The sequence below is a fragment of the Myxine glutinosa genome, chromosome 13 (assembly GCF_964187855.1).
Source record: "Myxine glutinosa chromosome 13, kmMyxGlut1.1, whole genome shotgun sequence".
In the NCBI taxonomy this organism is placed as follows: domain Eukaryota; kingdom Metazoa; phylum Chordata; class Myxini; order Myxiniformes; family Myxinidae; genus Myxine; species Myxine glutinosa.
In genome coordinates this window covers 100,039,552-100,066,180 of record NC_136273.1, presented here as the reverse complement: position 1 = coordinate 100,066,180, position 26,629 = coordinate 100,039,552, and the positions used below count along the sequence as shown (strand labels likewise).

General features: G+C 46.5%; 1 protein-coding gene across 1 annotated transcript in view; it reads left to right on the top strand.

Annotated features, from left to right (window-relative positions):
- LOC137439145 (astrotactin-2) overlaps positions 1–26,629 on the top strand; it is a 1,262,948-nt gene that overhangs the window by 1,196,692 nt on the left and 39,627 nt on the right. The window contains exon 20 of the mRNA XM_068134866.2: positions 25,921–26,062. Coding sequence (XP_067990967.2) covers positions 25,921–26,062 — 142 coding nt within the window. The remainder of the gene's footprint in view (positions 1–25,920; positions 26,063–26,629) is intronic.

Genomic DNA, 26,629 nt, shown 5'->3' with positions numbered 1-26,629 from the left:
CATTTATTTGAGAATCAATTCATGTCCAGGAAAGAATTGTTTGATCCAAAATAATTCTTCGTCAATCATAAGTTGAATGATTTATTCCATCCTTCTTAGATTTCGGTCCTTCCTTAGTAAATGGTTCGGTGCAGCCATTGTAAGGTCGGCAAGTAAATCACAGGTTTTTGTCAACAACTGCAATAACAACACGAAGTGCACCTGGCGAAGTTGTTGTTACTTTTTAAAGGCCATTAATATCCCACCTTGTGGGGCTTTGCCGGGGGGGGCGGGGAGGAGTGGGGGAGGAGAGAGAGGAAGGTTGGCCCAAGTCTTTCACGAACCGGCTGGCCAGGCCTGACATTCGCCTAGTTAAATTATTTAACCTTATTGATGCCAAGCAAGTATCAAGGCACCACCAAGCTGGGAGCAGAGGCACAAATGCTGAACTCTGTCATGACAACACCTGGAACAATTCTCATTGTTTAACAATATATTGATGAGTCTGAGGCTGATTCATGTGTTAAAGATTAACATCAAACTAGTGAGGATTTTGTAAAGCATGGTATTTGAGTTTCATGTATTTTTTTTTTTATTTTTTTTTTTTTTTTTTGTATACAAGATCGAGGCTCGTGAAAGAGCGAACATTAATCACACAGAAAGACAAACCGGCACATAAAACATATAACATCGGGAGCGGTACACAAGATGGGGAGAGAGGGGGAAGGACACAAACACAACATTTGAGAGCAGGGACCGAGAGACATGGAGACATCGAGAGATCTGAGAGAGGGCGAGGGCTTTGGGGGGGGGGGGGCATGGGAAGGGGGCGGTGGGAGAGGTATAAAACATATGGACACTGCCAGGACTTCCAGGAAAGAAGTTGGAATTTCAAACAAGGTGGATCTGGGGTGAATTAGCGGGGGTAGAAAAGATCAAGGTTTTGGATGGGGGAAGATAAGAGATGGTGGTGAACAGCTGTTTTAAAGACCTGGAGGGAGGAGTGGGATTGAAGGGAGTGAGGGAGTTTGTTCCAGAGGCGGGAGAAAAGAGGAATGAAAGAGTGAAGGTGAGCAGAGAGCCGAGATTTCGGCAGTTTAACCATCAGAGGGTTGCTGGCAGATCTTGTGCGACCTGTAGGAATATTTGGGGGACAGAGCACAGAGAGAGCTGGGGGTGCAAGGCCGGAGAGGAGTCGGTAGAAGACAGAAAGACCACCTACCTGCCTGCGGTGAGTGAGTGAAAGGCCCTCAGAGATAGCTTCATCGCGGGAGATTCCAATAATTCTGAAAGCTTTGGTTTCAACAGCGTGAAGCTGAGCTAGGTGTGAGGCAGGAGCACCGGCCCATAGGGGAGAACAGTATTCCATTGAGCTGCGGATGAAAGCCTTGTATGTGGTGAGGAGCTCAGGTGTGCCGAGGAAGGACTTCGCACGACGGAGGATGCCCAGTCGGCGACTGGCTTTGGAGGCCAGCTTGGAAATGTGGTTTTCCCAAGAAAGATCATGGCAGATAGTGAGACCCAAAATCTTGAGCGACAGAACTTCTTGGAGAGGATTGTTGAGAAAGTAGATGGGAGGGTTGTCCAGTCGATCTTTTCGGAGAGACATAGTAAGAGTGTGAGATTTGTCAGGATTGAAAGACATGTTCCACTTGTTTGACCAGTCTGTGATTTTGTCCAGGTCTTCAGAGAGTGAGGAGGCAGCAGACTGCCGATCTGAGGGAAGAGGAATGGAGCGGCAGAGAGTGGAGTCATCAGCAAAGAGATAGAGAGGATTTTCGAGAGAGTCAGAGAGATCATTGATGAAGACCAGAAAAAGCACGGGGCCCAGAACATTGCCTTGGGGAACTCCAGCCTGAACAGGAAGAGGAGATGAGAGAAACCCATTCAGGGCCACACGTTGACGACGACTAGAGAGGAAGTCCGCCAGCCATGCGTGGAGATTTCCATGGATACCAAAGGAGGAGAGTTTGGTGAGCAGAGCGGGGTGCCAGACCGTGTCGAAGGCACGTGATATGTCGAGGGAGACAGCTCTAATTTCCTGTTTGGCATTGAGGACCTCCATCCATTGTTGAGACAGCAGAAGCAGCATGTCCAGAGTAGAGTGACCTGGTCTGAAACCAAATTGATGATCAGAGATCAAGCCATTGGAGAAGAGGAAAGATTTCATATCCGAAGCAATGATGGATTCCATGACTTTGCTGATAATTGGGAGAAGGCTGATTGGTCTGTAGTTGCTAGGATCTGTTTTTGCACCTTTTTTGTGCAAAGCGGTGATGTTGGCTGATTTCCAAGCAGATGGCAGTTGACCTTGAGCAAAAGAGAGGGTGAAGAGAACAGAGAGAGGGTGAGATAGAGCAGCAGAGCAGGATTTTAGGACCCGTGGGCTGATGCCGTCGGGTCCAGTTGCAGAATCAGAGTCGAGGGTTGACAGAAACTTTTCCACCTTGTCAGGAGGAAAGGACACGGAGTCCAGGAGCAGCAGGGTACGACTGGGTATGGTGGGTACAGAGAGGGATGGGTTTGGGACACAAGATTTAGAGGCAAACACAGAGTTGAGGCATTCAGCTTTTTCACGTGCGGAGTCAGCTGTGTAGCCGTTTGAGGTAAGGGAGGGGATGGAGGGGGAACAAACACCAGAAACGGATTTGACCAGACGCCACCAGGATTTGGAAGAGGGAGACAGATAAGAGAGTTCGGTCTTGAGAACGGAGAGATATTGTTTCCTGGCTCTCCTGAGGGTGGACACACACTTGTTTCGGGCTTTGTGAAAGGAAATGAGATTTCCTTCCGTTGGATTTGCTTTCCAGGAGACGAAGGCAAGTTGTTTCTGGGCAACAGCCTCACCACAAGATTCCGTGTACCATGGACGGGAGGAAGGGTATGACAACTGAAGACGAGATGGGATAAATCTGTGCATGAGAGAGAGCAATTTACTTTGGAAGAATTCCCAGGATGAGTTGATGTCAGAGGTGGTAGAGATGGGAGACCAGTCCAGATGATTGATGGCTGCTTGAAGACCGTGCCAGTTGGCCTGAGTGAAATGCCAGACTCGTCGACGCTGAGCAGGCTCCCTGAGGATGGTCAGAGAGATGTCCACTTTAACAAGGACATGATCAGATGATCCGATCGGAGCAGAAGAAGAGCAGCAGACATTTTCAGGGAAGTTAGTCATAACCAAGTCCAGAAGAGAAGATGTTCCGTTGACTGAGATCCGGGTCGGGAAATTGACAGATTGGGTCAGTCCCAGTGAGTCGCAGAAGTCCTTTGCTGAAGAGCCATGGCTGGTGAGAGAGGTACCCACACCCAGCCAACTGGCATGGTGACAATTGAAATCACCACATATGAGGAAGAGAGAGTTGGGATGAGTAGATAGAAGTTGGTCCATATCATCAGACAGCGAGATGTAGATGGAGTCATCACTGTTTGGTGGACGGTACAACACACATATGAACAAGAGGTGGGAGCGAAGGGGAAGCCGTAGCCAGAGGTATTCCTGGGGGTGAGGTGGAGAGAGTGCAGTGCAGGGCGAGTGAGGAAGAGAGTTTTTGATAAAGATAGCAACCCCACCTCCAGGACGAGGCTCAGGTCTATCATACCGGAGTAGGGAGTAGCCCGGGAGAGATACTATGGAATCAGAGACATCATAAAGGAGGAAAGTTTCTGTTAAGCAGATCACGTCTGGTTTGACAGAAGCAACCTGTATGGAGAGATCAGTTAAGTTTGAACGAAGGCCCCGGATGTTTGAGGTCCATACCGTTAATGAAGAGGAAGGGGGCGCATCAGATACAGAACAGGGGGGAGGAGGGGTAGGGTAAGATGTGGAAGAGGTGGAAGAGATAGGGAGAGCTGTTGAAGGTGTGTCAGAGATTTCAGAATAGCTCGGAGAAAGGGAAGGATGGGGCGGACAAAAGGTTTGATGGTGATTGGGTATTAAAGATTGACATCAAACGAGTGAGGATTTTGTAAAGCATGGTATTCGAGTTATATATGTTAAAGATTAACATCAACCGAGTGGGGATTTTGTAAAGCATGGTATTCGAGTTATATATGTTAAAGATTAACATCAACCGAGTGGGGATTTTGTAAAGCATGGTATTCGAGTTATATATGTTAAAGATTAACATCAACCGAGTGGGGATTTTGTAAAGCATGGTATTCGAGTTATATATGTTAAAGATTAACATCAAACGAATGAGGATTTTGTAAAGCATGGTATTCGAGTTATATATGTTAAAGATTAACATCAAACTAGTGAGGATTTGGTAAAGCATGGTATTCGAGTTATATATGTTAAAGATTAACATCAACCGAGTGGGGATTTTGTAAAGCATGGTATTCGAGTTATATATTGTTGCGAATATGGAATTTGGCCTCCATATCCGCTTGTAAATATTCCCCTATTTTCTCCAATACTCCCCAACTTTCCCCGATCCCCCATTCCCTAGTCCCATTGCATGTAAATAACAATCAGTAGAGCCGACCTCCCCCTTATTCCCCCATTAAATGTCGTGCCCAGGTCCACCGCACCACAGGTAGACAACTTTCGGACATCTTCCTAGTTATTCTTATTCTATGTCAGTTAAGGCCTCGTCTCCATTAATTATGACTCTTCGTTGCACCAGAATGTGATTATATGGCATCAGTAGTGAGTTTAGGACCTTTCCCATACCTCCTCCCATCTTCTTCCCCAAACAACAACAATAACAACAACTACAACAACAATTACAACAACAACAGAGGGGATGGCGGCGGAGCGGGGGAGGATGCGTCCTCACACCGGCTCGATTAGCTCCAGACCATGCGCTCCACGGGGTTACCCCGAAGGGGCTGGCTGTCAGCTCCTCGTCAGGGGCGGAGCCAGTAACCCCCCCCGCACGCACCCAATGAGAAGCAACGTGCCGATTCCACGAGGCGGAGCTAACGAGCCGAGGGCGTGTCACTCCCCGCCGGATATACGCGGCCCCGCGCCGGATGTGACGTCAGATGCGCCTCAGCTTGGAGAAAGAACGTCGCCTTCCGAGCGCTGTGACCTCCCTGCATCTCTGGACCGGACCGAGTCGATTCTGCTTTGAGCCAAGAGTGCACCTTGAGCCATCGATACCCGCTGTCCTTTTCATCAACCCCCGTGTGAGTCAGCCTTGTCCCGTTTGTCTGTCGTCTGTCCGGGGTTAATATAAGAGTGTGTCTAAGTGCCTGTCTTTCTGTGATTATAACTCTAGCCCCTGTAATCTGACCTTTCCGTACGAATATAATCTCCTCCGGAGGTCTTGAGAACTGAACCCTTGGTGTCGTATTGTGTTATTGTAATCCAGCCGGGTGTCTTCTTTTTCTTATTGAGCCAGCGTAGCGCGACTTCGTCAACGTCGAGTATAGTCGGGTAATTTGTGCGGACACGACGGCCATTCCGCTCGGCCCACCTTAACATCAAAGTCGTGTCTGTAACGATTGGTGTCGAGGAGTGAGATTCGGACCCGGGACTAAATTAGTTAGGCCCAAATTTTGGGAGGGAAAATCGATCCGGAGCGCGTACTGCGCTCGACAAAATCGATCCGGAGCGCGTACTGCGCTCGACAAAATCGATCCGGAGCGCGTACTGCGCTCGACAAAATCGATCCGGAGCGCGTACGGCGCTCGACAAAATCGATCCGGAGCGCGGGTACTGCGCTCGACGAAAGTATAACGGCGAAATTTCGAATTTGTTTTACGAAACTCGAATTTTGAAAGTCGCGCTATGGCGGATCAAGACGGCTGGGGTCCGGTAGGGGAGAGTGAAGCAGGGTCGGTCCAGGACCAAATTGAGGGACAAGAGGAGAGCGAAGCAGTGAGGGCGGCAGGTTCGCAAAATAGCGCCGTCACGCACGAAGTAGCGGGCGCGCAAAAAGGCGCCTCGCACGAGCGCGCGGTAGCCGAGCCGGCTGTATCAGCGGGCTTTAACATGCAGCCGTTTGACATGCAGCAGTTCATGGCACGGTTTAGCGAATACATGGCAGAGTCGAAGAGCGACAACGAAAAAAGAGCCAGGGAAATGGAGAAAATGGAAAACAGAATGGGGGAGCGACTAGGGAATCAAATCGGGGGGTTAGACAAGAAATTTGGGAAGTTAGACAATAATTTTGAGGAGTTAGACAAGAAATTTGGGAAGTTAGACAATAATTTTGAGGAGTTAGACAAGAAATTTGGGAAGTTAGACAATAATTTTGAGGAGTTAGACAAGAAATTTGGGAAGTTAGACAATAATTTTGAGGAGTTAGACAAGAAATTTGGGAAGTTAGACAATAATTTTGAGGGGTTAGACAACGGGATAAAAGAGGTGAGACATGGGTTAACGGGGGTGGAAAACAGAATGGCCGCTCAAGAGAATCAAATAGAGGGAGTGAAAACTGGGTTAGAGGGGTTAGAAAACAGTATGGAAGGCAAATTGAGGGACATGAGGGACCAAGCGGAAAGGGAAGTTAAACAAATGGAGCAGCAGATAGAGGGGGTCAGAATGGGGGTAGAAACCAAACTGGATGCTCACAGGGAGGAAATGGAGCAGATGAGGGTGGCATCTGGGCAGGAGATGCAAGTGATGGGAGAGGAGATCAGGAGAGGAGTGAGTGAGGAGGTCGGAGGAGTGCGCGAGGAGGTGAGGCACTGTGAGGAGCACATGGAAAAGGAGGTGAGAAAGGGGACTGTAAAGTTACAAGGGGGCATAGAGGACCTGACGCAGGAGGTGGAGCAGCTGACGGTGGGACAGACGGAGTTAGTGGAGCAGGTTCAAAGGAACACTGCGGTATTAGGAGGTTTAAAGGCGACACAAAAAGAAATTAAAAACGACTTGATAGCGACACAGAGGCAATGTCAGATGGTACGTGAGGGACTGACAACGAGGTTGGACGAGGTGGTAGAGGTAATGGAGACGAAGGACCGGCAGGTGAGGACGCACATGGAAACGGTCAAGGTAGCCTTGGAGGACGAGCTTGAGGAGACGTACCGGGGAATAAAAGAGGTGAGGCACAAATTAGAAGAAGTGGAAGAAGGGGTGAGCGAAATTAAGAAGCGACGGAGAGGGGATAACAAGGAGATAAAAGAGGAGATAAAAGAATTGGTCCAAAGTCTGTGTTTGGATCGTGATGTGCTCATTAACCGGATGAGGGATTCGCAGGTGATGGAGGAGAAGCGAAGAGGAAGAGGACCCGGTGTAAGTGGTGACCAATATGGTCGTGCGTATGATGCGCCAGGGGATTTAAGGAGCTTGGGGGTCGAGATGGACCCGGGTGTTCGTGAGAGGCCGTGGGTGAAGTGTGCGACAGGTCTGGTGTGCGAAAAAGGAGGTGTGCGAGAAAATCCGACTCTGGGGTGTGTGAGGAAAAAGTGCGTGCCAAGGAGTGAGGGTGCTGGCGAGAGTGAGTCGGTCGTAGCGCGTGTGCGAGGGAGCACATGGAAGCGCGGTGTGGTGAGTGTTACAGAGGGTGTAACGCAAGAGTGTGCGCGAGAAAGGTGTGTGACGGACAGGTGCATGAGGAAAGAGTGCGCTGTCAGAAGTAAGGAAGAGTGTCCACCTGTGGTGAGTGTTACAGAGGGTGTAACGGGAGAGTGTGCGCGAGAAAGGTGTGTGACGGACAGGTGCATGAGGAAAGAGTGCGCTGTCAGAAGTAAGGAAGAGTGTCCACCTGTGGTGAGTGTTACAGAGGGTGTAACGGGAGAGTGTGCGCGAGAAAGGTGTGTGACGGACAGGTGCATGAGGAAAGAGTGCGCTGTCAAGAGTAAGGGTGGGTGCGTTGTCACGAGTGGAGGTGAGAGTAGTGAGAGTGACAAGGAGAGTGAGCTGGTTGTGACAGGTGAGCGAGGATGTACACCTGGGATGGAAGGATGTACACCTGGAATGGTAGAGCGTGAGTGGGAATGCACGCTGGAGTTGGTGGTGAGGCACGTGGATGGGTGTGCGAATGAGGGCACACCTGTGATTGTCACAGAGGAGGGGGCGCGAAGAGGTGTGTTGGTGTGGTGTGCTACCAACGGATGTGTGCCAAAGTGTTCGGTGGTCAGGTGTGTGACCAAGGCTGTGAGTGGAATGAGTGTACCTGGGTGTGTAAGGAAAGGTACGAGGAGCATGGGCACAGCTGGATGTGTGAGCAAGGAACGGGCTGCGGGGTGTAAGCGTCCAGGTGAAGCATCGACGTTACACGGGTTAGAGGTTAGAGCGACTTTTAGCCGAAGCAGGCCCTCGGTGCGTGCCGGGCCTCGCTTTGAACGGCCGCGTCCAGGCTCCACTAGGCGGAGCTGGCGGCCCGATAGGAAGGGTCGTTATGGCGACCGCGTTTTGTTGAGACGTGCCGGCAGGTCGAGATCGGGACATTGGATGGCTCCACGCCGAGGTGGTGTGTGGGATCTCGGCACGGGTAAGCCCCCGTCCCTGCACCGAGTGCCGGACGCATCCAGCCGCTGGCACAAAACAACCAGCATCCATTGCTTGGCTTTACGAAGCCGGGCTTTGGACAGGGATTGGCGCACCGAGAGGTATTAGTGAGTAGACTGGGTGATGAGGTTAGTGTTTTGGACCCAAAATTAGAGAAAAACAAAATTTGATGATTGGCCAAGGATTGGCAGTAGTGATTGGCAGATGATGGGCAGTGATTGGCCAAATTTTTGATTTGTTGAAATTTGATGTGCAAAATTGGTAGTGAGAGACCCCCGATGTGGTGGGATGGCAAATCCACCATCCTTCCCATATGGGGGCAAAGGAGCAATAGCTTATGGGGTGTATGGCAGTGAAAACAAGCCCGGGTGGGTTAGGATATGGTGTGTAGGGATCTAGCGAAGATGACAGTAGGTGACGTTAAGGTTAGTTAGTGACTGATACCTGTAGTGGGGACGCAGGTAGTTTAGTGTGGATGATAATGACGAGGGAGCGCAATAGTTTAAAGGGACGACTGGGAAGCGCAAGTTTCAGAAGGGAGTAGTTAGCTGAGATGATGCCGTGTGTGTGAGAATTGAACAGGTGTGATTGCACAGGTGTGCAACTGGACAGGTTTGTGGAGCAGTGTGTGAGTAGTGAGTGTGTGGATCAGCGCGAATGCGCTTGTGGAGAGAAGGGTGCAGGTGGCACCAGGTGTGAGAGCACAGGTGTGCAGGTACAGGTGTGTGGAGAGAGTGGGAGTAAGTGGTACGGAGTGGTGTGCATGGTGCGAAGGTGTGAATGGGGGAAGAGTGGACCCCATCACGGATACCCGGGGCGGGTAGTGTAAGTGTTAGGTAGAGGGTACAGGTAAATTGTGGTTGGATATTGGCATCTGTGGTGCGGTTGCAGAATGGTGTTGTGAATGGGTGCATTAGTGTTGTGGAAATGGCTGGGCGTGTAGCCTGTTAGTGTGTGTAGTTGGTTGGGCACTCCACCACTGTGAGGATGTCGGCCAGGTGAGGCCGCAGGTGGGCTCTGGGAGCCGGTAGAGTTGTGGATGGGGCCCGAGGATCCGGAGGACGGACCCGGGTAGCCCAGTGCCAGAGAGGGCACCGAGTGGGGAGAGCGCCAGAGGGCCTTCCCCAGGTAGTTAGGTTAGGGTAAGGAGCAGGTAAGCTCGGAGGCAACTGCAGTGGTGGAGGTGTGCAGGTGGGTAGACCCGCTGGGAGAGGTACACGCCACCGCCCAGAAATTGTGCGAGGGCACCGGGAGATGAATCGGGGGAGTGAGACCCCAAATTGAAAAGCACCACAGTTTGGCCAATGGGAATTGGTTTTTAGAACCCATAGTGTAAGAGGGCCAATGGTTTGGCCGGAGAAAGACCCCGGGTAGTGTAAAGTTGTTAAAGTCATTTAGGAGATAGTTAGGATTGATGAACCTGTCGCACCATACGCAGCCACTTACCTGTGGTGATGATGATGACTCCACACCTGTGTTTTCTTTGTTTGTGTCGCAGAAATGAGAATTGCTGTGAGGATTGGTGAGACGCATCACGACGTGGATGAGACATTGGGGTGATCCCATCTCTCCCTCCTTAGGAGGGACTGATGATGAATTGGTGATGGCAAATTTTGATGTTGAGTTGGAGATGGCAAATTTTGATGAGAGTTGGAAATGGCAAATTTGATTGGTTAGGAGGGAGAGAAGACGAATTTGGTTTATGGGAGGAACGGGGAAGACGGTAGGGATGTCTGTTGATTTGTAAAGTAGATGTTTATGGGTAGTGTTGTGTTTTGTGGATACAGTAAGGGGTAAGGGAGGGGCCATGTAGGTTACCTGGTGGGGGGGGGGGGGGGGGGGGCGTACGATAGGAACGTACCTGTCTCACCTGGTTCCCATGTGCCCCCAGTGTGCATCACCTTACATTGCGTGCACTTTTGCGCCCTTACCACCTTACTCACTTGTCTGCTTCTTTTGTCTCCCACCTCCGAGGATCTGGCTTTGGGGTAGAGAGAGAGGAAAGAGAGGTGCTGGCTGCGCAGTTGTGGGCCTGCACTTTCGCTGTTTGCTGCCGGGATCGATACACCATATGGACCGCAATGTTTGTGGCCACCCACAATGGACCGCAGTTCGTTTGCGGCCAAGCACCACCCGGGGATGGACCTATGGGTCAACGTGGCACCTATGCCATAAAGGTGAACCACTGTTAACTAACACCAAGTGCACCACAAGAAGAGCAAGAGACACCTGCAGGGTTAGGGGTTGTCGAATTTATTTTTATTCCAATGAACAATGGTGACTGCACCGATTGGTGGTGGGGTGGTGCTGTTGATGCTCGGGAAGGGTGCTCTGCACGTTATTAAAGGCCGTCGGCCACAGAGCACTCGTGGGTTGGTGTATCGATGTTGGCAAGCGCGCTCTCTCTATGCATAACATCTGCATGTGTTCCTCCAAAGACAGGTCCTGGATCGTAGTGTAGATATCAGCGTAATCTTGTAAATAATGCTCCCTACCGGCTGTATGTGTAGTTTGCGAATTCTTTCCGGATTCGGTTATCCTGTGGGTGTGTTTCTGTGAGGAGAAGGGTGCAACGTCGCAGGGGGACATATTTACTCATTTGTGAATATCTGTAAAACTGTCGCACTCAGGGTAGAGTTAATAGTAGAGGGAACTACATTGCGTGCCACACTAAAGTAGGTAAAAATTTATCGGGTCGGGACGCCCCGAGGGTAGAGAAGGGTGCAATGTTGCGAATATGGAATTTGGCCTCCATATCCGCTTGTAAATATTCCCCTATTTTCTCCAATACTCCCCAACTTTCCCCGATCCCCCATTCCCTAGTCCCATTGCATGTAAATAACAATCAGTAGAGCCGACCTTCCCCTTATTCCCCCATTAAATGTCGTGCCCAGGTCCACCGCACCACAGGTAGACAACTTTCGGACATCTTCCTAGTTATTCTTATTCTATGTCAGTTAAGGCCTCGTCTCCATTAATTATGACTCTTCGTTGCACCAGAATGTGATTATATGGCATCAGTAGTGAGTTTAGGACCTTTCCCATACCTCCTCCCATCTTCTTCCCCAAACAACAACAATAACAACAACTACAACAACAATTACAACAACAACAGAGGGGATGGCGGCGGAGCGGGGGAGGATGCGTCCTCACACCGGCTCGATTAGCTCCAGACCATGCGCTCCACGGGGTTACCCCGAAGGGGCTGGCTGTCAGCTCCTCGTCAGGGGCGGAGCCAGTAACCCCCCCCGCACGCACCCAATGAGAAGCAACGTGCCGATTCCACGAGGCGGAGCTAACGAGCCGAGGGCGTGTCACTCCCCGCCGGATATACGCGGCCCCGCGCCGGATGTGACGTCAGATGCGCCTCAGCTTGGAGAAAGAACGTCGCCTTCCGAGCGCTGTGACCTCCCTGCATCTCTGGACCGGACCGAGTCGATTCTGCTTTGAGCCAAGAGTGCACCTTGAGCCATCGATACCCGCTGTCCTTTTCATCAACCCCCGTGTGAGTCAGCCTTGTCCCGTTTGTCTGTCGTCTGTCCGGGGTTAATATAAGAGTGTGTCTAAGTGCCTGTCTTTCTGTGATTATAACTCTAGCCCCTGTAATCTGACCTTTCCGTACGAATATAATCTCCTCCGGAGGTCTTGAGAACTGAACCCTTGGTGTCGTATTGTGTTATTGTAATCCAGCCGGGTGTCTTCTTTTTCTTATTGAGCCAGCGTAGCGCGACTTCGTCAACGTCGAGTATAGTCGGGTAATTTGTGCGGACACGACGGCCATTCCGCTCGGCCCACCTTAACATCAAAGTCGTGTCTGTAACAATATGTTAAAGATTAACATCAACCGAGTGGGGATTTTGTAAAGCATGGTATTCGAGTTATATATGTTAAAGATTAACATCAACCGAGTGGGGATTTTGTAAAGCATGGTATTCGAGTTATATATGTTAAAGATTAACATCAAACGAGTGAGGATTTTGTAAAGCATGGTATTCGAGTTATATATGTTAAAGATTAACATCAAACTAGTGAGGATTTGGTAAAGCATGGTATTCGAGTTATATATGTTAAAGATTAACATCAAACTAGTGAGGATTTGGTAAAGCATGGTATTCGAGTTATATATGTTAAAGATTAACATCAACCGAGTGGGGATTTTGTAAAGCATGGTATTCGAGTTATATATGTTAAAGATTAACATCAACCGAGTGGGGATTTTGTAAAGCATGGTATTCGAGTTATATATGTTAAAGATTAACATCAAACGAGTGAGGATTTTGTAAAGCATGGTATTCGAGTTATATATGTTAAAGATTAACATCAACCGAGTGGGGATTTTGTAAAGCATGGTATTCGAGTTATATATGTTAAAGATTAACATCAACCGAGTGGGGATTTTGTAAAGCATGGTATTCGAGTTTCATGTGTTAAAGATTAATAATCAAACTAGTGAGGATTTTGTAGAGCATGGTATTCGAGTTTTATATGTTAAAGATTAACATCAAACTAGTGAGGATTTTGTAAAGCATGGTATTTGAGTTTCATGTATTAAAGATTAACATCAAACGAGTGAGGATTTTGTAAAGCATGGTATTTGAGTTTCATGTATTAAAGATTAACATCAAACGAGTGAGGATTTTGTAAAGCATGGTATTCGAGTTATATATGTTAAAGATTAACATCAAACTAGTGAGGATTTGGTAAAGCATGGTATTCGAGTTATATATGTTAAAGATTAACATCAACCGAGTGGGGATTTTGTAAAGCATGGTATTCGAGTTATATATGTTAAAGATTAACATCAAACTAGTGAGGATTTGGTAAAGCATGGTATTCGAGTTATATATGTTAAAGATTAACATCAACCGAGTGGGGATTTTGTAAAGCATGGTATTCGAGTTATATATGTTAAAGATTAACATCAAACTAGTGAGGATTTTGTAAAGCATGGTATTTGAGTTTCATGTATTAAAGATTGACATCAAACTAGTGAGGATTTTGTAAAGCATGGTATTCGAGTTATATATGTTAAAGATTAACATCAACCGAGTGGGGATTTTGTAAAGCATGGTATTCGAGTTATATATGTTAAAGATTAACATCAAACGAGTGAGGATTTTGTAAAGCATGGTATTCGAGTTATATATGTTAAAGATTAACATCAACCGAGTGGGGATTTTGTAAAGCATGGTATTCGAGTTATATATGTTAAAGATTAACATCAACCGAGTGGGGATTTTGTAAAGCATGGTATTCGAGTTATATATGTTAAAGATTAACATGAACCGAGTGGGGATTTTGTAAAGCATGGTATTCGAGTTATATATGTTAAAGATTAACATCAAACGAGTGAGGATTTTGTAAAGCATGGTATTCAAGTTATATATGTTAAAGATTAACATCAACCGAGTGGGGATTTTGTAAAGCATGGTATTCGAGTTTCATGTGTTAAAGATTAATAATCAAACTAGTGAGGATTTTGTAAAGCATGGTATTCGAGTTTTATATGTTAAAGATTAACATCAAACTAGTGAGGATTTTGTAAAGCATGGTATTTGAGTTTCATGTATTAAAGATTAACATCAAACGAGTGAGGATTTTGTAAAGCATGGTATTTGAGTTTCATGTATTAAAGATTAACATCAAACGAGTGAGGATTTTGTAAAGCATGGTATTCGAGTTATATATGTTAAAGATTAACATCAAACTAGTGAGGATTTGGTAAAGCATGGTATTCGAGTTATATATGTTAAAGATTAACATCAACCGAGTGGGGATTTTGTAAAGCATGGTATTCGAGTTATATATGTTAAAGATTAACATCAAACTAGTGAGGATTTGGTAAAGCATGGTATTCGAGTTATATATGTTAAAGATTAACATCAACCGAGTGGGGATTTTGTAAAGCATGGTATTCGAGTTATATATGTTAAAGATTAACATCAAACTAGTGAGGATTTTGTAAAGCATGGTATTTGAGTTTCATGTATTAAAGATTAACATCAAACGAGTGAGGATTTTGTAAAGCATGGTATTCGAGTTATATATGTTAAAGATTAACATCAAACTAGTGAGGATTTGGTAAAGCATGGTATTCGAGTTATATATGTTAAAGATTAACATCAACCGAGTGGGGATTTTGTAAAGCATGGTATTCGAGTTATATATGTTAAAGATTAACATCAAACGAGTGAGGATTTTGTAAAGCATGGTATTCGAGTTACATATGTTAAAGATTAATAATCAAACTAGTGAGGATTTTGTAAAGCATGGTATTCGAGTTTTATATGTTAAAGATTAACATCAAACTAGTGAGGATTTTGTAAAGCATGGTATTTGAGTTTCATGTATTAAAGATTAACATCAAACGAGTGAGGATTTTGTAAAGCATGGTATTTGAGTTTCATGTATTAAAGATTAACATCAAACGAGTGACGATTTTGTAAAGCATGGTATTCGAGTTATATATGTTAAAGATTAACATCAAACTAGTGAGGATTTGGTAAAGCATGGTATTCGAGTTATATATGTTAAAGATTAACATCAACCGAGTGGGGATTTTGTAAAGCATGGTATTCGAGTTATATATGTTAAAGATTAACATCAAACTAGTGAGGATTTGGTAAAGCATGGTATTCGAGTTATATATGTTAAAGATTAACATCAACCGAGTGGGGATTTTGTAAAGCATGGTATTCGAGTTATATATGTTAAAGATTAACATCAAACTAGTGAGGATTTGGTAAAGCATGGTATTCGAGTTATATATTGTTACAGACACGACTTTGATGTTATGGTGGGCCGAGCGGAATGGCCGCCGTGTCCGCACAAGTTACCCGATTATACTCGAACGTTGCCGAGTCGCGCTACGCTAAATCAATGAAGGAAAAGGACACAACGGCTGGGATTAAAATGACACGACACCAGGGATACGATTCTCAAGACCTCCGGAGGAGGTTATATTAGGGCGGAAGGTCAGATTACAACGACAAGAGGGACAGCATAGAAAGGCAGGCACTTAGACACACTCTTATATTAGCCCCGACAGACGACAGATAAACGGGACAAAACTGACTCACACGGGGATTGATGGCAAGGAGGGGCAGGTCTTCGATGGCTCAAGGTGCACCTTGGCTCAGGGGCAAAATCGACCCGGTCCAGTCCAAAGATGCGGGAGGTCTCACTCAGCGCTCGGAGGTGGTGACTTGTCTTCTCAAGCTAGGGGCGCATCTCTCGTCACGTCCGGTAAGTGGCCGCGTATATCCGGCGGGGAGTGACATGCCCTCGGCTCGTTAGCTCCGCCCCAGATGGAATCGGCCCGTTGCTTCTCATTGGGTGCATGCGGGGGGGTTACCGGCTCCGCCCTTGACGAGGGGCTGACAGGGAGCCCCTTCGTGGTAACCCCGTCGGAGCGCATGGTCAATGGCGGCTAACCGAGCCGGTGTGAGGACGCACACTCCCCCGCGCCGCGCCGCCCCCATTCTCCTCTGTTGTTGTAGTTGTAGTTGTAGTTGTTGTTGTTGTTGTTGTTTCATGGGGAAGATGGGAGGAGGTAAGGGGAGGTCCTAAACTCACTACTGGTGCCATACGATCACATTCTGGTGCAACGAAGAGTCAGAATTAATGGAAACGAGTCCTTAACTGACATAGACTAAGAATAACTAGCAAGATGTCCTATAGTTGTCTACGTGAGATGCGGTGAACCTGGGCACGACATTTAATGGGGGAAAAGGGGGAAGGTCGGTTCTACAGAGTGTTGTTTACAGACAATGGGACTAGGGAATGGGGGATTGGGGATAGTTGGGGAGTATTGGGGAAATAGGGGAATATTTACAAGCGGATATGGAGGCCAAATCCCATATTCGCAACATTGCACCCTTCTCTACCCTCGGGGCGTCCCGACCCGATAAATTTTTACCTATTTTAGTGTGGCACTCAGATGTAGTTCCCTCTACTATTAACTCTACCCTGAGTGCGACAGTTTTACAGATATTCACAAATGAGTAAATATGTCCCCCTGCGACGTTGCACCCTTCTCCTCACAGAAACACACCCACAGGATAACCGAATCGCGGAAAGAATTCTCAAACTAAACATACAGCCGGTAGGGAGCATTATTTACAAGACTACGCTGCTATTTACACTACGATCCAGGACCTGTTTTTGGAGGAACACATGCAGATGTTATGCATAGAGAGAGAGCACGCATGCCAGCATCGATACACCAACCCACGAGTGCTCTGTGGCCTTACGGCCTTTAATAATGGGCAGAGCACCCCATCCAAGCACCAAAAGCACCACCCCAGCACCAATCGGTGCAGTCACCATTGTTCATTAAAATAAAAACAACAACCCCTAACCCTGCAGGTGTCTCTTGCTCTTCGTGTGGTGCACTTGGCCTTCTTGCCTCTTTCAAAAATAAAGAAAGGCGCCAACCGCGTCCATTTCTTTATTGTGGCCGTCAGGGGGCCAACTATTAGTGGTTCACCTGTTTGGCATAGGTGCCACGTTGACCCAGAGGTCCATCAATGGGTGGTGCTTGGCCGCAAAAAAACTGCGGTCCATGGTGGGCGGCCACAAACATTGCGGTCCATATGGCGTATCGATCCAGGCAGCAAGCAGCGAAAGTGCAGGCCCACAACTGCGTAGCCAGCACCTCTCTCTCTGCCCCAAAGCCAGATCCTCGGAGGTGGGAGACAAAAGAAGCAGACAAGTGAGTAAGGTGGTAAGGGCGCAAAAGTGCACGCAATGTAAGGTAATGCACACTGGGGGCACATGGGAACCAGGTGAGACAGGTACGTTCCTACCGTATGCCCCCCCCCCCACCAGGTAACCTACATGGCCCCTCCCTTACCCCTTACTGTATCCACAAAACACAACACTACCCATAAACATCTACTTTACAAATCAACAAACATCCCTACTGTCTTCCCCGTTCCTCCCATAAACCAAATTCGTCTTCTCTCCCTCCTAACCAATCAAATTTGCCATTTTCAACTCTCATCAAAATTTGCCATCTCCAACTCAACATCAAAATTTGCCATTACCAATTCATCATCAGTCCCTCCTAGGGAGGGAGAGATGGAATCACCCCAATGTCTCATCCACGTCGTGATGCGTCTCACAAATCCAACAGCAGTCCTTACTTCCTGCAACAGAACAAAGAAAACACAGGTGTGGAGTCATCATCATCACCACAGGTAAGTGGCTGCGTATGGTGCGACAGGTTCATCAATCCTAACTATTTCCAAAATGACTTTAACAACTTTACACTACCCGGGGTCTTTCTCCGGCCAAACCATTGGCCCTCTTACACTATGGGTTCTAAAAACCAATTCCCATTGGCCAACCTGTGGTGCTTTTCAATTTGGGGTCTCACTCCCCCGATTCATCTCCCGGTGCCCTCGCACAATTTCTGGGCTGTGGCGTGTACCTCTCCCAGCGGGTCTACCCACCTGCACACCTCCACCACTGCAGTTGCCTCCGAGCTTACCTGCTCCTTACCCTAACCTAACTACCTGGGGAAGGCCCTCTGGCGCTCTCCCCACTCGGTGCCCTCTCTGGCACTGGGCTGCCCGATCCACACCCGGGATCCTCAGGCACCCACTCACAACTACCGGCTCCCAGAGCCCACCTGCGGCCTCACCTGGCCGACATCCTCACAGTGGTGGAGTGCCCAACCAACTACACACACTAACAGGCTACACGCCCAGCCATTTCCACAACACTAATGCACCCATCCACAATACCATTCTGCAACCGCACCACAGATGCCAATATCCAACCACAATTTACCTATACCCTCTACCTAACACTTACACTACCCGCCCCGGGTACTCGTGAAAGGGGTCCACTCTTCCCCCATCCACACCTTCGCACCATGCACACCACTCCGTACCACTTACTCCAACTCTCTCCACACACATGTACTTGCACACCTGTGCTCTCACACCTGGTGCCACCTGCACCCTTCTCTCCCCAAGCGCATTCGCGCTGATCCACACACTCATTACTCACACACTGCTCCACACACCTGTCCAGTTGCACACCTGTGCAATCACACCTGTTCAATTCTCACACAGCATCATCTCATCTAACTACTCCCCTCTGAAACTTGCGCTTCCTAGTCGTCCCTTTAAACTATTGCGCTCCCACGTCATTATCATCCACACTAAACTACCTGCGTCCCCACTACAGGTATCAGTCACTAACTAAACTTAACGTTACCTAATGTCATCTTCGCTAGATCCCTATCAATATCCTAACCCACCCGGGCTAGTTTTCACTGCCATACACCCCATAAGCTATTGCTCCTTTGCCCCCACCATGGGAAGGGTGGCAGGGATGCCACCCTTACCCACCGGGCCCATCGCTCACTACCAATTTTGCACATCAAATTGCAATAAATCAAAAATTTGCCAATCACTACCCATCATCTGCCAATCACTACTGCCAATCCCTTGCCAATCATCAAATTTTGTTTTCCTCTAATTTTGGGGCTAAAACACTAACCTCATCACCCAGTCTACTCACTAATGCCTCTCGGTGCGCCAATTCCTGTCCAAAGCCCGGCTTCGTAAAGCCAAGCCATGAATGCGGGTTGTTCTGTGCCAGCGGCTGGATGCGTCCGGCACTCGGTGCAGGGACGGGGGCTTACCCGGGCCGAGATCCCACGCACCATCTCGGCGTGGAGCCATCCAATGTCCCGATCTCGACCTGCCGGAATGCCTCAACAAAAAGTGGTCGCCATGACGACTCTTTCTATCGGGCCGCCCGCTCCGCCTAGTGGAGCACGGACGCGGCCGTTCAAAGCGAGGCCCAGCACGCATCGAGGGCCCGATTCGGCTATAAGTCGTTCTAACCTCTAACCCGGTTACCTTCGATGCCTCACCTGCATGCTTACACCCCGCAGCCCGTTCCTTGCTCACACATCCAGCCGTGCCCATGCTCCTCGTACCTTTCCTTACACACCCAGGTACCCTCATTCCACTCACAGCCTTGGTCACACACCTGACCACCGAACACCTTGGCACACATTCGTCACCCGCACACCTCACCAACACACCTCTTCGCGCCCCCTCCTCGGTCACCTCCTCTGTGACAATCACAGGTGTGCTCTCATTCGCACACCCAACCACGTGCCTCACCACCAACTCCAGCGTGCATTCCCACTCACGCTCTACCATTCCAGGTGTGCATCCCTCCATCCCAGGTGTACATCCTCGCTCACCTGTCACAACCAACTCACTCTCCTTGTCACTCTCACTACTCTCACCTCCATTCTTGACAGCGCACTCACCCTTACTCTTGACAGCGCACTCTTTCCTCATGCACCTGTCCTCACACACCTTTCTCGCGCACACTCTCCCGTTACACCCTCTGTAACACTCACCACAGGTGTGCATTCTTCCTCGCCTTTGACAGCGCACTCTTTCCCCATGCACCTGTCCGTCACACACCTTTCTCGCGCACACTCCTGCGCACACTCTCCCGTCACACCCTCTGTAACACTTACCACACCGCGCTTCCATGTGCTCCCTCGCACACGCGCTACGACCGACTCACTCTCGCCAGCACCCTCACTCCTTGGCACGCACTTTTTCCTCACACACCCCAGAGTCGGACTTCCTCGCACACCTCCTTTTTCGCACACCAGACCTGTCGCACACTTCACCAACGGCCTCTCACGAACACCCGGGTCCATCTCGACCCCCAAGCTTCTTAAATCACCTGGCGCATCATACGCACGACCATATTGGTCACCACTTACACCGGGTCCTCTTCCTCTTCGCTTCTCCTCCATCACCTGCGAATCCCTCATCCGGTTAATGAGCACATCATCACGATCCAAACACAGACTTTGGACCAATTCTTTTACTTCCTCTTTTATCTCTTTGTTATCCCCTCTCCGTCGCTTCTTAATTTCGCTCACCCCTTCTTCCACTTCTTCTAATTTCTGCTTCACCTCTTTTATTCCCCGGTACGTCTCCTCAAGCTCGTCCTCCAAGGCTACCTTGACCGTTTCCATGTGCGACCTCACCTGCCGGTCCTTCGTCTCCATTACCTCTATCACCTCGTCCAGCCTGGTTGTCAGTCCCTCACGTACCATCTGACATTCCCTCTTCGTCGCTACCAAGTCATCTTTTAGTTCTTTCTGTGTCGCTTTTAAACCTCCAAATACCGCAGTGTTCCTTTGAACCTGCTCCACTAACTCCGTCTGTCCCACCGTCAGCTGCTCCACCTCCTGCGTCAGGTCCTCTATGCCCCCTTGTAACTTTACAGTCCCCTTTCTCACCTCCTTTTCCATGTGCTCCTTACAGTGCCTCACCTCCTCGCGCACTCCTCCGACCTCCTCACTCACTCCTCTTCTGATCTCCTCTCCCATCACTTGCATCTCCTGCCCAGATGCCACCCTCATCTGCTCCATTTCCTCCCTGTGAGCATCCAGTTTGGTTTCTACCCCCATTCTGACCCCCTCTATCTGCTGCCCCATTTGTTTAACTTCCCTTTCCGCTTGGTCCCTCATGTCCCTCAATTTGCCTTCCATGGTGTTTTCTAACCCCTCTAACCCATTTTTCACTCCCTCTATCTGATTCTCCTGGGCAGCCATTCTATTTTCTACCCCCGTTAACCCCTCCTGTATTTCCCCTAATCTATTGTCTAATTTCCCAAATTTCTTGTCTAATCCCTTAAAATTATTGTCTAATTCCTTAAAATTATTGTCTAATCCCTCACCGGTACCCCTCGCTTCGTCCCTCATTACCCCCAATTGGTTTCCCATTACCCCCATTTGGCCCTCCAATCGCTCACTCTGAGCATCCATCCGGTTTTTCAAACCTCCAATTTGGTCTCCCATTTGTTCCATAAAGGCCCTCATTTGCAGGAGGAAAAGGTTCGAATCCACCAGGGGCGCTGCCACGGTCGCGGGCGCCGCGACCAGCGAGGCGCCATTTTGCGCACCCGCAATGTCGGGCGCAACGACGCTAATTTGTGCGTCTGCTACCCTCGCTGCTTCGCTCTCCTCACGTCCCTCAATTTGGTCCTGGACCGACCCTGCCTCACTCTCCTCTACCGGACCCCAGCTGTCTTGATCCGCCATAGCGCGACTTTCAAAATTCGGGTTTTTATATTTTGTAAAACACAATCAAATTTCGCCTTTATAATTTCGAGCGCGTAAACGCGCTCCGGATCGAATTCTACTTCCCAAAATTTGGGCCTAACAAATTTAGTCCCAGGTCCGAATCCGACACTCCTGACACCAATTGTTACAGACACGACTTTGATGTTATGGTGGGCCGAGCGGAATGGCCGCCGTGTCCGCACAAGTTACCCGATTATACTCGAACGTTGCCGAGTCGCGCTACGCTAAATCAATGAAGGAAAAGGACACAACGGCTGGGATTAAAATGACACGACACCAGGGATACGGTTCTCAAGACCTCTGGAGGAGGTTATATTAGGGCGGAAGGTCAGATTACAACGACAAGAGGGACAGCATAGAAAGGCAGGCACTTAGACACACTCTTATATTAGCCCCGACAGACGACAGATAAACGGGACAAAACTGACTCACACGGGGATTGATGGCAAGGAGGGGCAGGTCTTCGATGGCTCAAGGTGCACCTTGGCTCAGGGGCAAAATCGACCCGGTCCAGTCCAAAGATGCGGGAGGTCTCACTCAGCGCTCGGAGGTGGTGACTTGTCTTCTCAAGCTGGGGGCGCATCTCTCGTCACGTCCGGTAAGTGGCCGCGTATATCCGGCGGGGAGTGACACGCCCTCGGCTCGTTAGCTCCGCCCCAGATGGAATCGGCCCGTTGCTTCTCATTGAGTGCGTGCGGGGGGGTTACCGGCTCCGCCCTTGACGAGGGGCTGACAGGGAGCCCCTTCGTGGTAACCCCGTCGGAGCGCATGGTCAATGGCGGCTAACCGAGCCGGTGTGAGGACGCACACTCCCCCGCGCCGCGCCGCCCCCATTCTCCTCTGTTGTTGTAGTTGTAGTTGTAGTTGTTGTTGTTGTTGTTGTTGTTTCATGGGGAAGATGGGAGGAGGTAAGGGGAGGTCCTAAACTCACTACTGGTGCCATACGATCACATTCTGGTGCAACGAAGAGTCAGAATTAATGGAAACGAGTCCTTAACTGACATACACTAAGAATAACTAGCAAGATGTCCTATAGTTGTCTACGTGAGATGCGGTGAACCTGGGCACGACATTTAATGGGGGAAAAGGGGGAAGGTCGGTTCTACAGAGTGTTGTTTACAGACAATGGGACTAGGGAATGGGGGATTGGGGATAGTTGGGGAGTATTGGGGAAATAGGGGAATATTTACAAGCGGATATGGAGGCCAAATCCCATATTCGCAACAATATGTTAAAGATTAACATCAACCGAGTGGGGATTTTGTAAAGCATGGTATTTGAGTTATATATGTTAAAGATTAACATCAAACTAGTGAGGATTTTGTAAAGCATGGTATTCGAGTTATATATGTTAAAGATTAACATCAAACTAGTGAGGATTTTGTAAAGCATGGTATTTGAGTTTCATGTATTAAAGATTAACATCAAACGAGTGAGGATTTTGTAAAGCATGGTATTCGAGTTATATATGTTAAAGATTAACATCAAACTAGTGAGGATTTGGTAAAGCATGGTATTCGAGTTATATATGTTAAAGATTAACATCAACCGAGTGGGGATTTTGTAAAGCATGGTATTCGAGTTATATATGTTAAAGATTAACATCAAACTAGTGAAGATTTGGTAAAGCATGGTATTCGAGTTTTATATGTTAAAGATTAACATCAAACTAGTGAGGATTTGGTAAAGCATGGTATTCGAGTTATATATGTTAAAGATTAACATCAACCGAGTGGGGATTTTGTAAAGCATGGTATTCGAGTTATATATGTTAAAGATTAACATCAAACTAGTGAGGATTTTGTAAAGCATGGTATTCGAGTTATATATGTTAAAGATTAACATCAAACTAGTGAGGATTTTGTAAAGCATGGTATTCGAGTTATATATGTTAAAGATTAACATCAAACTAGTGAGGATTTGGTAAAGCATGGTATTCGAGTTATATATGTTAAAGATTAACATCAACCGAGTGGGGATTTTGTAAAGCATGGTATTCGAGTTATATATGTTAAAGATTAACATCAAACTAGTGAGGATTTGATAAAGCATGGTATTCGAGTTATATATGTTAAAGATTAACATCAACCGAGTGGGGATTTTGTAAAGCATGGTATTCGAGTTATATATGTTAAAGATTAACATCAACCGAGTGGGGATTTTGTAAAGCATGGTATTCGAGTTATATATGTTAAAGATTAACATCAAACTAGTGAGGATTTTGTAAAGCATGGTATTCGAGTTATATATGTTAAAGATTAACATCAACCGAGTGGGGATTTTGTAAAGCATGGTATTTGAGTTTCATGTATTAAAGATTAACATCAACCGAGTGGGGATTTTGTAAAGCATGGTATTCGAGTTATATATGTTAAAGATTAACATCAAACTAGTGAGGATTTTGTAAAGCATGGTATTCGAGTTTTATATGTTAAAGATTAACATCAAACTAGTGAGGATTTGGTAAAGCATGGTATTCGAGTTATATATGTTAAAGATTAACATCAAACTAGTGAGGATTTTGTAAAGCATGGTATTCGAGTTATATATGTTAAAGATTAACATCAAACTAGTGAGGATTTGGTAAAGCATGGTATTCGAGTTATATATGTTAAAGATTAACATCAACCGAGTGGGGATTTTGTAAAGCATGGTATTCGAGTTATATATGTTAAAGATTAACATCAAACTAGTGAGGATTTGATAAAGCATGGTATTCGAGTTATATATGTTAAAGATTAACATCAACCGAGTGGGGATTTTGTAAAGCATGGTATTCGAGTTATATATGTTAAAGATTAACATCAACCGAGTGGGGATTTTGTAAAGCATGGTATTCGAGTTATATATGTTAAAGATTAACATCAAACTAGTGAGGATTTTGTAAAGCATGGTATTCGAGTTATATATGTTAAAGATTAACATCAACCGAGTGGGGATTTTGTAAAGCATGGTATTTGAGTTTCATGTATTAAAGATTAACATCAACCGAGTGGGGATTTTGTAAAGCATGGTATTCGAGTTATATATGTTAAAGATTAACATCAAACTAGTGAGGATTTGGTAAAGCATGGTATTCGAGTTATATATGTTAAAGATTAACATCAACCGAGTGGGGATTTTGTAAAGCATGGTATTCGAGTTATATATGTTAAAGATTAACATCAAACTAGTGAGGATTTTGTAAAGCATGGTATTTGAGTTTCATGTATTAAAGATTAACATCAAACGAGTGAGGATTTTGTAAAGCATGGTATTCGAGTTATATATGTTAAAGATTAACATCAAACTAGTGAGGATTTTGTAAAGCATGTTATTCGAGTTATATATGTTAAAGATTAACATCAAACTAGTGAGGATTTTGTAAAGCATGGTATTCGAGTTATATATGTTAAAGATTAACATCAAACTAGTGAGGATTTTGTAAAGCATGGTATTCGAGTTATATATGTTAAAGATTAACATCAACCGAGTGGGGATTTTGTAAAGCATGGTATTCGAGTTATATATGTTAAAGATTAACATCAACCGAGTGGGGATTTTGTAAAGCATGGTATTCGAGTTATATATGTTAAAGATTAACATCAAACTAGTGGGGATTTTGTAAAGCATGGTATTTGAGTTTCATGTATTAAAGATTAACATCAACCGAGTGGGGATTTTGTAAAGCATGGTATTTGAGTTTCATGTATTAAAGATTAACATCAACCGAGTGGGGATTTTGTAAAGCATGGTATTCGAGTTACATATGTTAAAGATTAACATCAACCGAGTGGGGATTTTGTAAAGCATGGTATTCGAGTTATATATGTTAAAGATTAACATCAACCGAGTGAGGATTTGGTAAAGCATGGTATTCGAGTTATATATGTTAAAGATTAACATCAACCGAGTGGGGATTTTGTAAAGCGTGGTATTCGAGTTATATATGTTAAAGATTAACATCAAACTAGTGAGGATTTTGTAAAGCATGGTATTCGAGTTATATATGTTAAAGATTAACATCAACCGAGTGGGGATTTTGTAAAGCATGGTATTCGAGTTATATATGTTAAAGATTAACATCAACCGAGTGGGGATTTTGTAAAGCATGGTATTCGAGTTTCATGTATTAAAGATTAACATCAAACTAGTGAGGATTTTGTAAAGCATGGTATTCGAGTTATATGTGTTAAAGATTAACATCAACCGAGTGGGGATTTTGTAAAGCATGGTATTCGAGTTATATGTGTTAAAGATTAACATCAACCGAGTGGGGATTTTGTAAAGCATGGTATTCGAGTTATATATGTTAAAGATTAACATCAAACTAGTGGGGATTTTGTAAAGCATGGTATTCGAGTTTCATGATTGTATAAATTGTTTTATCATATTATGTTTTGTTATGTTTATTTTGCAGAAAATCAGCTAAGCTTCCTGGACGATCTTCTTTTAGGCCCAAGGTCACCGTGTGTCTCAATTGGGCGCAATGTCAAGTCAGGCCCCACACCTGGGGTTTTCACTCTTATATTCAAGTGTCTCGAACCTGACACCCTGTACAAGTAAGTGAACAATGAATGCAAAAGAAACTCTCAAACATTTGATCTCAAACTTTCCTATAATTGTCATCACGTTTGCAAACAATTCGACATTGTGATTTTACAATACTAGAAGCACCCGTAGGGTCAGCAGCTGGAGGGGGGAGGGGGCGGGGGGGGGGGGGGGAGCTTATGTTATTACCCTTATTACCCTCGACAGAGGAGAGGGACAAATTGCATTTGAGTCCATTTGTATGTTTGTTTGTCTGCACAGAATAAATATGATTTTCTCTGCAACCGTTGGTCCGATTCACAATAAATTTTCACAATAGGTGCAACTCCACCTGCAGATTTTAAAATGATAATTATGACGCCATAGGTAACGTGGTACGGGCGCCATCTTAGAGAAACTAAAAAACATTTGCACCTCTATATCTCGGAAAGCGCTCATTAGAAAAAATTGAGACATGGCTCATTGTAAAGAGCTTTCCATGGGGAATAAAATATGTTAATGATGATGTCATAGGTGCCTCCATTATGACGTCATAATTCGACAAGTACAAAACTTCATCCGATCAAGATGAAATTTCT